Genomic DNA, 16,751 nt, shown 5'->3' with positions numbered 1-16,751 from the left:
GTGTTAAACGGGTAAAACATTATTTCATTATTTTGTTAATACTATCGGTATCCGAAAATAGATATATCTAATTAAATTGATTAATAAATATTATGTAAAAAATAAATTATATTGCAGTATTATATGGTTTAAACTTTAAACTATAAAATTAACAATTATTATATAATTATAACATATTTAACTAACAAATATAATTTATAATTTATGTTTTAGTTATAAATAATTTATTCGGTCCTAATCTAGTATAAAGTATTTGGCTACTATTCTTTATTTCTTTCTCTCACAAACAATGAAAGTGCAAACAAATTACAAATTCAACAAAAGTCAACGACTCCAAAAGATCAGCATATAAGCTTTTTGAAACCTTTAGACATATGTAATATACTCACCGAATATTAAGCTTTAGTCAATCCATTTCTTCACACCAACTTGGTTTTTTTTTCAATTCATTTTAATCATTCAATCTAAAAATATATAAATTACATAGAGAAATAAAATTTTACTATGGCAACAATTCGAATATGCAATATGTGTCCCAACTCTATAAAACAACTCGTCCTTGCATTGATAAGGAAAAAAGAAAAAAGAAACGTAATTGGGCAATCAAAATAACGGAATACAAGTTCCATTAAAGATTATAAAACTTTACAGCTTCTAATGTACATATACGAATACGATAGAGCTGACATAGCAGTAAATGGTATTGCTTTTGTCAGGAAGAAGCTGTAAAGTTTGGGAATTTCAGTGTTCCAATCATAGTTTCAAAAGAAAATTATTAAAGCTAAACATAGCCACTAATTCGACATCCCTTTATAAGTTAAAAATTAACGTATTTCTGCTTTTTTACTTAGCTGCGGCCAAAAGCCAAAAGGTATATCAGCGTTAAAATATTCTCATATGAATACATTGATTATTCAGTCATAATACTAATCTACAGCGACAAAAAGCTTTAGGTTCCACAAATAGAGACTATAAACTATGGATGCGGTATGAAAATAGAATGTATGAAAAACAGAAAGGTAGAATGAGTTGACACCAACACCAGCGATACTGGTGGGTTGATCAGTTATGATGATCTAATTAAACAACGACGTTGTAACTAAGATTATTAACAAAAGAGTTGTTGTAGTTAAGGCCATAACACGTTGAGCATTAAATGAGGCAATTAATTTTGACTCTCGTCGCTCGTGTCTATTTTTTTTTTTTTCCCCATAGTTGTAGAATCCAATGATCCGCAATGGAATAGGTGTAAGTGTAAGAAGAATAATAAGAATGTAGATCTATCCATCTTTTGTTCGATATATATATACAACTCCCGCAAATCGAAGTTCAATAGAAGTCAAAGGATGTAGTTATTGCCACCAAATTTCAAACCTAGTAATTTATAGTTATGGTTCAAATAACACAGATACAAAGGTGAACGGAACGTTCATATTACGTTATTAAACTAACATGAAGTTATATTTTATCACAAAAAAAAAAACATGAAGATAATAGCCGACCAAAAATTTCGAAAATAACAAGAAAGCGAGAGATTTACCTTAGCCAAAAGCCCATTTCCCAATCCAGTAGTTCTGAAAGAGACAGTGGCTTTGTTGACCAATTAGCATTTATCTCGATAGTTTGGCTTCTTGCAACTTGAAAAGACCATTCACAACTCACTACTACACTTCCTTCTCCATTTCACAAATATCTCTTTGCCTCCTCTCTCTCTCTCTCTTTTTTGTCGGCAGAGGTACATTTTCTTCTTGGTTGGGAAGATACTTTTATCCTCATTTCTTTTTCACATCATCTCCTCAATTATTATTGTACAAATGTTGAATAGACTGATAGATCCGATTATGTGGTTAAAATTTTGATAATTACTAATATATTTGGAGTTGCAATTGAACAAAATAAGTTGGGGATGATCTTTAGGTTTGCCAAGTGTCCTAAACGGATAACCCTAACTTGTTCTGGTTGTAGCAATTATGATCAGTTTATTTTAGTGTTTTTTTCTTTCTTTTCTTCAAGGGCTTATCAAATACAATATTTGTTATTACAATAAAAGTTATATACACGTATGACTCTTCTCCTAAACTATTCCCTACAAATCTACTCGAAAAGACAAGAGTCAACATGAAGTAACAAAAATGAACGTCTATATATATTTCCGAGCACACATTTTTGAGAGATATGATATAGGAATACTAGATTATTAATTTCAAAATGGGAGAGATGTTGCATGGAACATTATGGAGACGATGGGGGCATTAAATTTGTGGATGAGGTTATGTAGTTCTTTATAACAAAGTTGAAAATGTATGGGAGAAACTAGATAACACCAATTCTAAACATGAAGTAATTAACTCCAACTACATACGATGATAAAAATCAAATATGAAGTCGTTGTCACTTGATTATATAATTCTTATAGAGAAGCGCACATTCTCTTTTTTTTTTCTTTTCCCTACTTAGAATTTGTGGACTCTTATATTAGTTAATTTTATTATGCCACTTGTTTATAACCATACTATATTATCAACTGTGTATTCATAGATTTTAACTAATTATTTGTCGGCAGGTTGAAAATTTATGATGAGAAAATGACATATAGACTAATCAATTTTTTTTTTCTTTTTCAAAATGACTATTCAAGACGTTCTTATAAGAAATGTATATATACGTTAATTTTTCTTTTTTTTTTAAGAATCTTAAAATTTTAACCGACGACATATAAAAAAACATGGATATAGTGCTGCGACCTGCGAGTATGGACCAACATATGCTACATCTGCAACTTCTGAACCCAATAATTTGTTCAGATGGACATGCTTTTTTCACCACTCTAATCAATGCGAGGAACAATCTAGAGGTACTGATGTCATGATGCGAATCATATGTGATATTAAATTGTGTAATTCAATTTATTCCCTAATCGATCCCGAATGAACTTTACAATTTGTTTTTGTGGAAAAATGAGGATTGAGATGTAGTGATTTGATATGTCTGGCGAGGGTCGACGTTCACTGAAATGCATGAAATTTTTGTTTTTTTTTTCTTTTTCTTAGAGAAATATTAAGAAATCTCTTTCCCTTTCCCATGTGCCAAGGCAAGACAATGACTCTTTTTTTAATTGTGAAAACGTAATATCATCAATGTAATGACTATGAATAGCATCACGTTCTTCCAACTAATTCCAATATACTTATTACAGGAAATCATCGAACACAAACTGATCCTCATTTAAATAGCTCATATACGGATATACTAATAAGCCCAATATTTTGTCTTTTAACTATTACATGGATTTTAGTGAGGGGTGAGGTCCAACTGTCTAAAAATATTGTTTGTAAAGGTCATCACAAAGCTCTTACAATGTTGGGCTGATAGCCTGATACTAGTGGAATTTTGTATTTTAGTTTCACTACATCCGTCATTTGTGTTACAAAAACACACGTTTCAGTTAATGGTTCATCTATTAAAATGAAAAACTAATACTAGCAGCTTTACAGAAGTTCCTTGATTAATTATTTCAAAAAGAGGTAGATGCTTCAGAATAAATTTTAGCTAACTTTGTAGAATTCAATCTTGAAATAGAAAGATCATCAAAGCGGCTTAACGAGAGAGTAGGTTAGTAGAATTCTTCGGAGCTCTTGATGATCTTATTAGATTACATCAACGTTCTTGTAGTTCCTGGTAACAACATGAAACCAATTCACTTGAGATTGTAAAGATTGTGAATCAACTTTGTTCTTTTTATGCCATAGCACTTCTCTTCGTGGATTCATCAGTTGGGTATCCGTTCTTTTTAAATATATTTCCTTAGCATCTATTTAAGTAAGCGCAAAATTTCACTAGAAAAAGAGATAGCCCGTTAATGGCCCATAGTAATACATCAACATGCACACAAACATAATCACGTTTTTAAACAAACTTTTGGGAATGTGTTAGTTGAGATAGAGGAATTCTCACCGAACCGAACCACAAAAGGCACAAAGTGCCAAAGTTATCTTTTTGGAATTAGATTTTACCAATACCAATTATGGAGCTTTCATAATGAGTGGCGTGGCCCTTGACACTTCTACACAAAAAAAAATAGACACCGTGTAACTTATAAAAATATCTGTCGACATCGTGACGATCATCAATGTTTGAACTTTATTTCTTCTACTTTTACTTTTTTCGTTTCTAGGTAAGAATTGATAGTACATTTTGGTTGTTGATTAAGCTAATGTATAGAAAAGTACTAAGCCAAGTTAATGTATAGAAAGGCACTAAGCTAATTTTTTGTTCTTATATTAAATACACAATGTATCTCTTACAAAAGTTGCTTATGTATGTTAACAAAAAGAAAAGAAAAAAGTTGCTTATGTATGAGAGGCAGCCCCGGCTCTAGGCATGTGCCAGAGGTGCTAGAGCACAGGGTCCATTGAAATTTTTGTTTTTTTTTTTCTTCAGAAAAAAGGGTCCAAAATTTTTTACTTCAGAATAACATAAAGAAAAGCGGTCTTTTTCTATTTTTCAGCTCAGGGACCTCAATTTTATTGAGCCGTGCCTGATGAGAGGTGTACACTTCTGCTCCACGGAAAGAAAAAACACAAGTTAGCTAGCAGCCTGCCCCCTGATCTAAAATACTTAGGGTAAGATAAATAGATAACTTTTTCTCAACGATATTATGGACTTTATAACTCGGGTTGATTCACATTTGCCATGCTACTATAAATATACATAAACTAATATAAAATTTACATAAACTAATATACTTAATATATCTTTTGCAAAATATCAAAGGAACAAACTGACATCGCTCCTATACTTGCAAGTTGCAACGTCTCATTTCTAGTTTAAAATACTCAAAATATTTAGGAAACACACAAAAAATGGATAGTTAATGAATTCACCTTACTTTTGCCTTTAGTTTATTATTTGTCTTGTTGATGGTAGGGTATTAATTCAGATCCACCGACGCTCTTCCACAATCCGGTGCACATACTCGGCACCGACGTTCAAAATATATGCTTGGCTTAAGAATAAAGTACATTCAATAATATAGGTTACAAGGAGAGACCCACACACAAACTATGAATGGGGTCGGTTTCTTATGAAAATATCGGTATGAAAGGCAGAGATAATGGAAGAACGACACTAGTGAGTAGTGACCCACCAGACGTATAAGAAGAAGAAGATCTATCAAGAACGACAGCAAGTGGCCTCGTTTTAAGTAAAATCCTGACCTGCTGCTAAAAGCAGTATGTGAAGGCTTGTTTGCTAGTTGTGGTTTAATGCATCCGGAATATACTATTGGTAAAAAAATTGGCATCATGCACAAAAATTCTAATATTCTTAAAATTTTTAACATTCGGTCGTGCATGCAGTCCATTTGATAAATCACCTGTTCGCTTTAATATATAACTCAAAATATTTTTACGTAAACAAGTTTTACCCTTAACTATTATGTTAGTACTAGGAACAAACGTGTTTAATTTGTTACTTTCCTCGTCCAAAGACTTTATTTGAACCTAATTTTGCTGCCTTAAAATAGCAACAACTTTTATGAAATTGCAGGAACAGAGCTTAACCAAATTTAAAACCTACGTTGACCAAATTTGCATGTAATTGCTTTTTAAAAATTGATGATATAATAACAAAAAATAGTTTGATTTTCATAACATAATGTCAGATTAATTAGTTTGAATTTTTATATCCGAAACAGAATTGTTTTTCTTGTCCCCTATTTTGCAAAGAAATTAGTACTAAGTAGATAACCAAATCTAATTTTTGCATGATTAAGAATTTTTTTACAGAGGTAGTCAAAAACAGAATTGTCACTCTTTTCGGATAATCTAAAAAAAAAAAAAGGGAAAGATGAAAAGTCAATGTCTTTTACCAGATCCACCAAACTCTCTCTACAAACTAATCTCAACCGTCCATCTCACTCCCGCCTTTATCTATTTAACCTCACTCCCCTTACCTTCCCCTGTCTCCTCCCACATCACTCACAGAGATCCACACAGATCAAAGAAAACTCAAAAAAATGGCGTTGCTTGTTGAGAAAACCTCAAGTGGCCGTGAATACAAGGTCAAAGACATGTCTCAAGCCGACTTCGGCCGTCTCGAAATCGAGCTAGCCGAAGTCGAAATGCCTGGACTCGTCTCTTGCATTACCGAGTTCGGACCATCTCAGCCACTCAAAGGAGCAAGAATCACCGGATCACTCCACATGACGATCCAAACCGCCGTCTTGATCGAAACCCTAACCGCTCTTGGCGCTGAAGTCAGATGGTGTTCTTGCAACATCTTCTCAACTCAAGACCACGCCGCGGCCGCCATCGCTCGTGACTCCGCCGCTGTGTTCGCTTGGAAAGGTGAGACTCTTCAAGAGTATTGGTGGTGTACGGAGAGAGCTCTTGACTGGGGTCCCGGTGGTGGTCCTGATCTAATCGTTGATGACGGTGGTGATGCTACTCTCTTGATCCATGAGGGTGTTAAAGCTGAAGAGATCTTTGAGAAGACTGGTACGTTCCCTGACCCGACGTCTACTGATAACCCCGAGTTTCAGATCGTGTTGGCGATTATCAAAGAAGGTCTTCAAGTTGATCCTAAGAAGTACCATAAGATGAAGGAGAGATTGGTTGGTGTCTCTGAGGAAACTACCACTGGTGTTAAGAGGCTTTATCAGATGCAGGAGACTGGAGCTCTCTTGTTCCCTGCCATTAACGTCAATGACTCTGTCACCAAGAGCAAGGTAATTGCTAATTTTGATCTATATGTGTCACATTGTAGCTTTAGAAGACTAGATCTGATACTGTTTTGCCTAATTTGTGTGAATAATAATGCAATGTTTACATTACCAAAATGTGGACGATATTGTTAATGATATATGTTCTGTTTTTTTTCTCTGTTTTTGCTCTGTTTCACTAATGATTTGTTTGCTTTATACAGTTTGACAACTTGTATGGATGCCGACACTCGCTACCCGACGGTCTCATGAGGGCTACTGATGTTATGATTGCCGGAAAGGTTGCTGTTATCTGTGGTTATGGTGATGTTGGAAAAGGTTGTGCTGCAGCCATGAAGACCGCTGGTGCTCGTGTCATTGTGACTGAGATTGATCCAATCTGTGCCCTTCAGGCTCTTATGGAAGGTATCCAAGTTCTAACTCTTGAGGATGTTCTCTCAGAAGCTGATATCTTTGTTACCACAACTGGAAACAAAGATATTATTATGGTTGACCACATGAGGAAGATGAAGAACAATGCCATTGTCTGCAACATTGGTCATTTTGACAACGAAATCGACATGTTAGGGCTCGAGACCTACCCTGGTGTGAAACGTATTACCATCAAGCCGCAGACTGATAGGTGGGTGTTTCCAGACACCAAGTCAGGCATCATTGTTCTAGCTGAAGGTCGTTTAATGAACTTGGGATGCGCAACTGGACACCCTAGTTTCGTGATGTCGTGTTCGTTCACCAACCAGGTGATTGCACAGCTTGAGCTCTGGAACGAGAAGTCGAGCGGGAAGTACGAGAAGAAGGTGTATGTTTTGCCTAAGCACTTGGATGAGAAGGTAGCTGCACTTCACTTGGGCAAGCTAGGTGCAAGACTCACCAAGCTTAGCAAGGACCAATCTGACTATGTCAGCATACCCATTGAAGGTCCTTACAAGCCTGCTAACTACAGGTACTGAGAAGATTAAAGAGCCGAGCATTGATTGGTTCTTCTTACACCAAGGGGTTTGTATGGTTTTATGATTAAGCCGTTTGTTGGCAATTGTTTGAGTCCGGTCGGATCTGGTCTGGTCTGGTCGGGGTAATATGAGATATTGGTCCTTTGATGAAGGTGGCCAAGTATTGGTATGAATAAGGGGGTTGTTCTTGGTTTGAAAGGCTGTTTTTTGTTTTTTTTTTGGTTTTCTTCCATTTCTACTTTTATATATCTCAACTAAACTTAGCTTTTGTTATACATTGTTAGGCTTATTTATGCTTTGTTCTGTTTACTTTTCGAACAAGGGAGAAAACAAAAATATGCAAAGCTATTTTCTACTTCATATTATTGGATACATTTTGCTTCTTCGAATTGTATACTAACCACCAATGTTACCAATCGGAATCCGAATCCAATCTGCTGCTAGCTGAAAAGCAAAAGAGCTACTTCTTTGTATGGCGTTTTGATTAGCCTATTTCGTGGTGATCTACCTATATTCCAAGATGATACTGATGCTTGCTTGTGAGCAGTTTTTAGATTGTTTTGAGGAAGATATTGATGGCAGTTCCCAAGAGTAAGGTTCTTGAACTTACAAGAATAAACCAAACTCAGCATTGTATGAGTACCAAACTCCATACTAAAGATATAAATTTTCCCACTAAAACTACATAAGAATCATCTCAATTCTTCACATACAATGCCATCAAAACTTCTAAATTTGGTTCCCTAGTACCCTGAACAAAGCTTAAAAACCCAAACTTTATCCTAAAATTCCTACAATATTCCATCTATATCACTCCAAAACCAAGAATATAGATATCAATTATAACCAGATCATTCAAAATCACATATCACTATTAAGTATTAATCAACAACATTACAAAACAAACACACAGTAACAATAAGATTACATTTGCCTCATCCTTAGAGAGAGCATCATCTTCATAGCATCTGCATTTCAAACTCAGACATCCTCAAAGAAAACAACAACTAAAAAAGAAGCCTCCCCATTTCCCAATGTTATCAGTTCTTGATATCGTTAGTATCTCTAGCACACCTAGTAATGATACTACATCCTCTGTTGTAAGAATTAGCCTGACCAGAGCGACAAGCGTAGTAAGAAGCACCTGGTTTCTGACAAGGAACCATGTCTCTCCTCAATGTTTCATAGCTTATGTACCGTTTCCGCATCATCATCACTCTCCGGCTTATCTCCGATGGCATCATCATCTCCTCTCCTTCCTCCTCTCCGATTACGCCGCCCCGGGTCAGCATTGCATCGATTCCTCCGTTCTCCGACGGAATCGGAACCGTGGTGGAGATAGAGAGATGGGTTTGAAAGCACAGTATGGATAAGTAAACGAGAGCTAAGGATGTTGACGACATGTCGGTCGGTGTGTGATGTCTCTGTGTTACGAGTTACGACAACTCCAAGTAAGTAACTCTTGTTGGAGTTAAACCGGGTCGGTTTAAGTTAGATAGAGTTCAACTGAATTGTAAACATCATGTATTTAATTAAATAATTCCTTTTTTTTTTTTAATAAATTGCGTATCCAATTTAAAATCTTTATTGTGGTCCACTTGGTTCCTTTAAGAATTCACACATTTTTTTTTTAATATCGGAATGATACTATTTTTTTTTTTTTAAATTTCTCTTTTTAGTTTTATAAACAATACTTCTTCTGTCTCATAAAAATTGATGTTTTGAGATATTTTTTTGTCCCACAAAAATTGATGTTTTGTAAACTTTAAGAAGTAATCATTGAAAATATTTAAAATTTTGAATTGTTATTGGTTTAAAATTAAATAATATCTCTTTAGTCAAAGAAAAAAATATATTTAAACTCAATAATTATTATTTTCTTAAAATGAGTAAAATTTTCTAAACATCAATCTTTATGAATCAGAGATAATATTGTTTAGATAATAATCTTCTTTCAATAAAATTTTATAATTATCAATTTAAGATATATATATATATATATGTATTTAATTAAATTGTCACCATTCAAACAATTATATAAAAATACACATGTTTTTGTAGTGATCTGATTATAATACTTTAAAGTTGTGTTTAGTTCATATGAAAAGAAAGTAAGTAATTACGGCGGTCATTATGATTAAATGAGTGGGGTTAGGAGGTTAAAAATCATCATTAAAGGAGTCAGTGTAAATGCCACCAAACAAGTTCAACAACCCAACTACATCAGCTGAGCTGTTTCCATTGACCCACACGCTCTAACTTGTTTACTTCATTTTGCTTCACACCAAAGCATTATCAATTCACATCATTGTTCAAAACAAAAGTTAAAAGTTTTTAAAACCATAATAATATCATCTGCTGAAAAAGAAACCAATTCTTCAAAGCTTATTTCTTTCATTTTATGCCTTTAGATAGCATAAAAAAAAAAAACCAAACAAATCATGGGATCATTTATTCCGATATAGCAGGAAAGATAGATAAAACAGTTTGTTTTTCCCTTACTGACAAAATGCAAATAAGAAAATGAAGTTAGTCATGCTCTTCCTCTGCTTCACTGACTATAGTATTGAACTGACTATAGTCTATTTGCTATGTCTAGTATGAGCTAAATCGACCAACCGGATTTGCCCGCCACTAAATTATACAAACCCAAAAATTTGTATGTTTCATTAATCCAACCTCAAACTGACCGGTTCATATATAGGACCAAAAAAGGTTCATATGCTTATCGTTTATTCAGTGGTAGTAGCCAATCTAAATTCCAAAAGTCAAATCCAAACGAAAGAAGTACAAAAACACATCAATCATCAAGACGACACAAGCTACCATTATATTTATGTGAAATAATCTCTTAGGTCTTTTGGAAAATCTCACCACAGTCGACGATCACCACAGTCTTGGAAGGCTTCCTGCTATCAGTTCCAACATCTTCCATAATGCTCTTGAGCACATCTAACCCTTCAACAACTTGGCCGAACACGACGTGCACGTCGTCGAGTCCGCAATACTTCCTCATGCAGATCATGAATCGAGAATCGTAGGCGTTGTTGAAGCTTCGTTTAGCTTTTACTTGGTCTGTGTGACTTAATCTACGTTTGTGTTGTTGTTTGTAGGTTCAAACAGGAAATAAACGAGACACAGGATTTACGAGCTCCCAAGGCTTAGACCAGCCAAAGTACGTCTCGGTGAGCTTGACCGCTCACTAGAGGTTCCACTATGAACAAAGAACATAATACAACCAGAGAATCACTCACCCTTGCTAAGAGATTAACCCTAAAAGAAGAATATTGAAGATGATGAAGAACTCTCACCAAAACCCCAAAAACCCTCTCTCACACACTATGCGCAGAAAGTAACTCTCTCTTGTCTTACTCTTCTGTCCGCTTGTCCCTCCATTTAAAACCTCTTTGTCTCCTCTGTTAATTCCCGTTTTTACCCTGTAGCAGGCTCCCTTGAGCTCCACACTGAAGCTTGTCGCGATCTGCTACTCGACAGGATGCAAAGTCGTGTGTTCGTACAAGTGTGGACCACTTCATCCCATAACCGACTTCTTATTGGGCCTAACACAGCTAAGGCCCAAATCACGGTTTCATGTCCACGAGCCCACAAACCCATAATCGTTATTGACATTCTCCACCTCGATTTTGGTTTGGGTACAACCCTGAGAGACTTCACCGTCTCTCCTCCTTCCCCGACATTAACCTGTCGGATCCAACCTCCGACATTTACCTGCCGGAACAATAGCTCCTCAACCGGAGCCAATTCAGTCTATGAGCACTCTCAGACGACTCAAAGCTTCTTCAAACTTCAACACCAGTACCGATTTCGTGAGAATATCAGCCGGGTTCTCCTTAGTCCCGATCTTTGTCACAACCACTATTCCATCCGCCACCACGTCTCGAATGAAGTTAAGACGAATAGCCATATGCTTAGTTCTCGAATGGTACACATTATTCTTCGCTAAGCAGATCGCACTTTGAGAATCACAGAAGATCTCTACACTCTTTTGCGGAAATCCCAATTCTTTGGTAATTCCCTTTAACCACAACACTTCTTTACCTGCTTCCACTAGAGCCATGTATTCAGCTTCTGTTGATGACATAGCTACTACCTGTTGTAGCCCTAAGCGCCAACTGATTGTGTTTCCTCCTGCTTGAAACACATATCCTGTGATCGAACGACTTCTATCACGGTCAACTCCATAATCACTATCGTAGTACCCTCTAACTTTAAACTGCTCAGATTTCTTGAATGTCAGACTTAAATCTTTAGAGTCTCTTATGATAACTGCGTAAGCAAGATCTGGGTATGATCCCACTATTTCATACATCAAACTCCCAACAGCACTGAAATAAGGTACGTTTTTCATCCTGGCTTCGGTCTCAGCTTTATCTTTATCCTTAGTACTGCATAGTTTAAATTGACAATCGAAAGGTATTTGAACTAGCATGGAATTTTCCATTCTGAATCGCTTCAGAACCTTATCCAAATAACCTTGCTGTGACAACTTCAATACACCTTTGATTCGGTCCCTTGAAATGTTCATGCCTAGTAATCTGCTTGCTGCTCCTAGGTCTTTCATTTCGAATTCACTGCTTAGGATTGTCTTTAGTTTGACAATCTCTGACATATCCTCAGCAGCCACCAGCATATCATCTACGTAAAGTAGTAGATACGCGAAACAGTCCTCCTTGTAACACTTGAAGTACACACACATATCAAATTGACTTCTTGAGTACCCTTGTGACCTCATAAACTGATCAAACCTCAAATTCCATTGTCTTTGAGATTGTTTTAGCCCATACAGAGATCTCTGTAACAGGCACACCTCATTATCACTTTCTGAGAAACCCTCCGGTGGTTCCATAAGTATCCTCTCATCCAACCTTCCATGTAAGAACGCTGTTTTTACATCTAACTGTTCTAGTTCCATATCACGATCAACCACCATTGATAAAAACAGCCTTATTGTAACGTGTTTAACCAATTGTGAGAATGCCTCATGATAGTCGATTCCTTCAATCTGTGAAAAACCTTTAGCAACCAACCTAGATTTGAACCTAGGCTCCTCAACCCCTGGAATCCCTGGTTTGAACTTGAATACCCACTTACAACCAACAGTTCTTTGTTTTTCAGACCTTGGAATGGACCTCCAAGTGTGATTCTTCTTATGAGATTCCATCTCCTCTTTCATTGCTTCTATCTGCTGCTCTTTGTACGGTCCACTGATAGCTTCTAGATAAGTATTAGGTTCATCATCATCAATCATTTCCGCAGCACTAAGAGCATAAGCAATGATATCTGCCTCAACATATCTACTTTGCTTTTTAACGTTTCTCCTGACTCTATCTCTTGCCAATAAGTAGTTATCTAGAGGCGAATTTGAAACTTCGTAATCAGACTCTCCTTCTGAGCCTTCTTCATCTTCTTGATCAGAAACAGGCGTAGCTCCACCTTCACCAGAAGTTTCTCCTGTAGCACTTGATTCACCAGCATTGTCTTCCTCAAAAAGCTCGAAAGTGACTTTCTTCTTCCCTTTAGAGTCAGATATTTTGTCTAATTCAATAGACTGCTTCCCGATATCCTTGTAGACAATATCCTCACAGAAGATAGTGTCACGACTGACAATGCACCGTTTATCTTCAAGGCTCCAGATTCTGTAACCTTTCACACCTTGGGGATATCCCATGAAGACACCTTTCTTAGCTCTAGGTTTGAGCTTCCCTTGATCAACATGGTAATAGACCAGACATCCAAAACTCCTCAAGTGTGAGTAATCTGGTTCTTTTCCAGACCATACTTCTTCTGGAATTTCAAAATTTAGTGGTGTAGATGGTGTTCGGTTTATCACATACACCACCGTAGATATAGCTTCAGTCCAGAAGGACTCACCCAATCCGGTCTTGATTAAGAGACTTCTTACTTTCTCCAGTATGGTTCTGTTTAGCCTCTCAGCAACTCCATTTTGATGAGGGTTGTATGGACACGTCTTATGCCTTAAGATACCATGAAGCTTGCAATGGTCATCAAAGGTCTTGTTGCAATACTCAAGACCATTGTCTGTCCTTAAGGTTTTCAATTTCTTTCCGCACTAATTCTCAGTGACTGTCTTCCACTCAACAAACTTTTCATAAGCTTCATCCTTAGTCCTGAGAAAATAGACCCACACCTTTCTTGAGAAATCATCAACAAATGACATGTAGTATTGGCATTTAGACTAGCTTGGAGTGACATTAGGAGATCCCCACAAATCCGAATGGACATACTCCAATGGTTCTTTGGATGTATGAGTTCCTGTCTTGAATGATATCCTGTGAGCCTTTCCGAGAATGCAGAATTCACACTGTTTAAAATCTCTAAACGTGCTTGAGCTTATTAGCTCTTTCCTGACTAACAGCTGTAGTCCTTTTGCATTCATATGACCCAATCTACTGTGCCACAAATCAGTTGTACTTACTGATTTGACAGTCGCATTGGCCTGTTCCACCTCAGGTTTACCATCTAGGAAGTATAGAGTGTCCTTGTAATCACCAGCTAACACTTCTCTCTCTTTATAGAACACTTGCATTCTGAAGTTCCTTGATTGAAACCAACACCCAAGTGTTTCTAGTTGTCCCAAAGAGATTAAGTTTCTTCTAGTTGTTGATGAATACCTGACCTGTGTTAATACAACTGAAGTATTGTTGTAATTAACAATCTTTATCTTCCCAATAGCGGTTACTTCATAGTAGGAATCATTTCCCATCAGGATTCTTCCTCCATCTATTTCTTCCACATCAAACATCAAATCTTTTCTGAATGTGAGGTGGTATGAACACGCTTGAATCCAGAATCCACTCCTCTCTATCAACGTTCACTGAGACTCACAACATTACTGGTTCTGCCCATTCAGCTTTAGCAACACTAGCTTCCCCAATCTCGTTCTTGCTACTGTTTGATTGTTTCTTCTTTGGGCAATCTTTCTTAAAATGTCCTTCTTCTCCACATATACAACACTCTCTGCCCTTAGGTATAGATTTAGACCGATTGTTGTTCTGTTTTCCTTTACCCTTCTTTTTTGTTCTTCCTCTTGCCTGAATGACCAACCCTTCACTCTCTGACTGCAACTTGTATATCCCTTTATCCTTTAGCTCCAACTCAATAGAGTAAGCTCCCCTGATAACCTCCTTCCTAGTGATAGTATTTCTTCTGCTGCTGTACTTGAGAGTGTGAACGAGACCCTCAAACTGTTTAGGCAAGTTGTTCATGAGAATTGCTGCATGATCCTCGTCACTCATCTCCACATGAACACTTGACAAAACTGATATCAACTTGTTAAACACATCCAGGTTCTTGTCCAAATTCTTCGAACTATCCATCCTGAAGCTATAGAACTATACTTCAAATAGAACCTGTGTGGAAGTGTCTTAACTTGATACTCAGATTCCAGTGCATTCCACATGTCGTATGTTGTAGGTTCTTTCATGACCTTTCTCAGAACAATATCTTGTAGACTCAAACTTAAAAGATTTCTCACCCTCTGATCCTTGTCGAGCCACTTAGGATCTGTTTGGACTCGCTCTTCTGCTTGTTTTTGGTCTTCTCCCTCAGCAACGTTGTCTTTAGAATCTCCAGTTTTCACGAAAGCTGAGACCGGTAACAGAGTAGACTCGAGTCCTAAAATCTCTAACTGAGCCAAGATTTTGTGTTTCCACAAAGCAAAATCTCCTTCACCATCGAAATTTTCTACGTCAAACCTTCCTTGAGTAGGTTCCATATTCACCTAGGTCTTCTACCAGACAACTTAGTGAATAAACACCACTACTAACTCAGAGACACAATCTACAAACTCCTACAGATCTATGACTCAGAAAACCCACAAAGTTTACACCTTTCTTAGATTTCGTACCTTAGACTCCCTTAAGCTACAACCTAAAGCTCTGATACCATTTGTTGAAACTTCGTTTAGCTTTTACTTGGTCTGTGTGACTTAATCTACGTTTGTGTTGTTGTTTGTAGGTTCAAGCAGGAAATAAACGAGACACAGGATTTACGAGTTCCCAAGACTTAGACCAGCCAAGGTACGTCTCGGTGAGCTTGACCGCTCACTAGAGGTTCCACTATGAACAAAGAACAGAATAAAACCAGAGAATCACTCACCCTTGCTAAGAGATTAACCCTAAAAGAAGAATATTGAAGATGATGAAGAACTCTCACCAAAATCCCAAAAACCCTCTCTCACACACTCTGCGCAGAAAGTAACTCTTTCTCTTGTCTTACTCTTCTGTCCGCTTGTCCTTCCCTTTAAAACCTCTTTGTCCCCTCTGTTAATTCCCGTGTTTACTCTGTAGCAGGCTCCCTTGAGCTCCACGCTGAAGCTTGTCGCGATCTGCTACTCGACAGGATGCAGAGTCCTGTGTTCGTACAAGTGTGGACCACTTCATCCCAGAACCGACTTCTTATTGGGCCTAACACAACTAAGGCCTAAATCACGGTTTCATGTCCACGAGCCCACAAACCCATAATCGTTATTGACAGGCGTCTTGACCACCATTGCTCATGGACAGTATACCTGGACCGGTGTGCTGCTTGATGAAGTTCTCATCCTCGAATGTTTCGCCGTAGATCGATTCGCCTCTGGTTCCGTCTCCGACAATTAAGTCTCCTCCACATAACATTAATTTCGGGGACACAGAGTGATTGCATGATCCCTTGTAGTGGAGTGGCTTTCCAAACTTCCCTATGCCTTTCTCGCCGGTACATAGGGCTCGGAAGTTCTCGGCCGTCCGTGGTGTCGTGTCGGCGAAGAGCTCCATCACGATCCGGCCAGCTGCCGGTTTGCTGTCGACGGTCATATCAAAGAAAACTTTAGGGTTAGCCATTTGCGGTATGCGGAGATAAGTATTAGGGTTTGTACAAGGATGGATTCATTTATATATAGAAGCGATGCTGATGATACATACCAAAACTGAAAGATATGCATCATGGATTAAGTAAGATATGCATTTCGCTGGATTTTAGATTTATAGAAAAACATATAAACCAAGATATATTTTTCTCTCTCTCTCTCTATATATTACCAACAACATCGCAACACAAAA

At 37.2% G+C, this 16,751-nt stretch overlaps 2 protein-coding genes and 1 pseudogene across 3 annotated transcripts; 1 reads left to right on the top strand and 2 right to left on the bottom strand.

Annotated features, from left to right (window-relative positions):
* The first annotated feature begins 5,823 nt into the window (after nucleotides 1-5,823).
* On the top strand, nucleotides 5,824-8,053 carry LOC104766303 (adenosylhomocysteinase 2). Its single transcript, XM_087500859.1, has 2 exons — nucleotides 5,824-6,727; nucleotides 6,925-8,053. The coding sequence occupies exons 1-2, from the start codon at nucleotides 6,017-6,019 to the stop codon at nucleotides 7,669-7,671; spliced, it is 1,458 nt and encodes a 485-aa protein (XP_087356985.1). The 5' UTR covers nucleotides 5,824-6,016; the 3' UTR covers nucleotides 7,672-8,053.
* Nucleotides 8,054-8,525: 472 nt separating this feature from the next.
* LOC104766302 (protein RALF-like 24 pseudogene) lies at nucleotides 8,526-9,164 on the bottom strand (annotated as a pseudogene). The gene has a single exon (XR_015590700.1). The product of XR_015590700.1 is annotated as a protein RALF-like 24 pseudogene (transcript).
* A 7,014-nt stretch (nucleotides 9,165-16,178) lies between these two features.
* On the bottom strand, nucleotides 16,179-16,532 carry LOC104766301 (peptidyl-prolyl cis-trans isomerase-like). The gene has a single exon (XM_010490156.3). It carries the CDS (start codon nucleotides 16,530-16,532, stop codon nucleotides 16,179-16,181), a length of 354 nt encoding a protein of 117 aa, XP_010488458.2.
* Nucleotides 16,533-16,751: the final 219 nt, after the last annotated feature.

Source organism: Camelina sativa, chromosome 19 (assembly GCF_030686135.1).
Source record: "Camelina sativa cultivar CO46 ecotype springtype chromosome 19, ASM3068613v1".
Lineage (NCBI taxonomy): Eukaryota > Viridiplantae > Streptophyta > Magnoliopsida > Brassicales > Brassicaceae > Camelina > Camelina sativa.
Note: the sequence above shows the minus strand (reverse complement) of the source record. Positions and strands in the feature narration are given on the sequence as shown.

Coding starts and splice junctions, on each gene's coding strand:
- LOC104766303 (XM_087500859.1), top strand. CDS start 6,017: ATGGCGTTGCTTGTTGAGAAAACCTCAAGTGGCCGTGAATACAAGGTC. Junction 6,728..6,924: donor ACTCTGTCACCAAGAGCAAG/GTAATTGCTAAT, acceptor TGCTTTATACAG/TTTGACAACTTGTATGGATG.
- LOC104766301 (XM_010490156.3), bottom strand. CDS start 16,532: ATGGCTAACCCTAAAGTTTTCTTTGATATGACCGTCGACAGCAAACCG.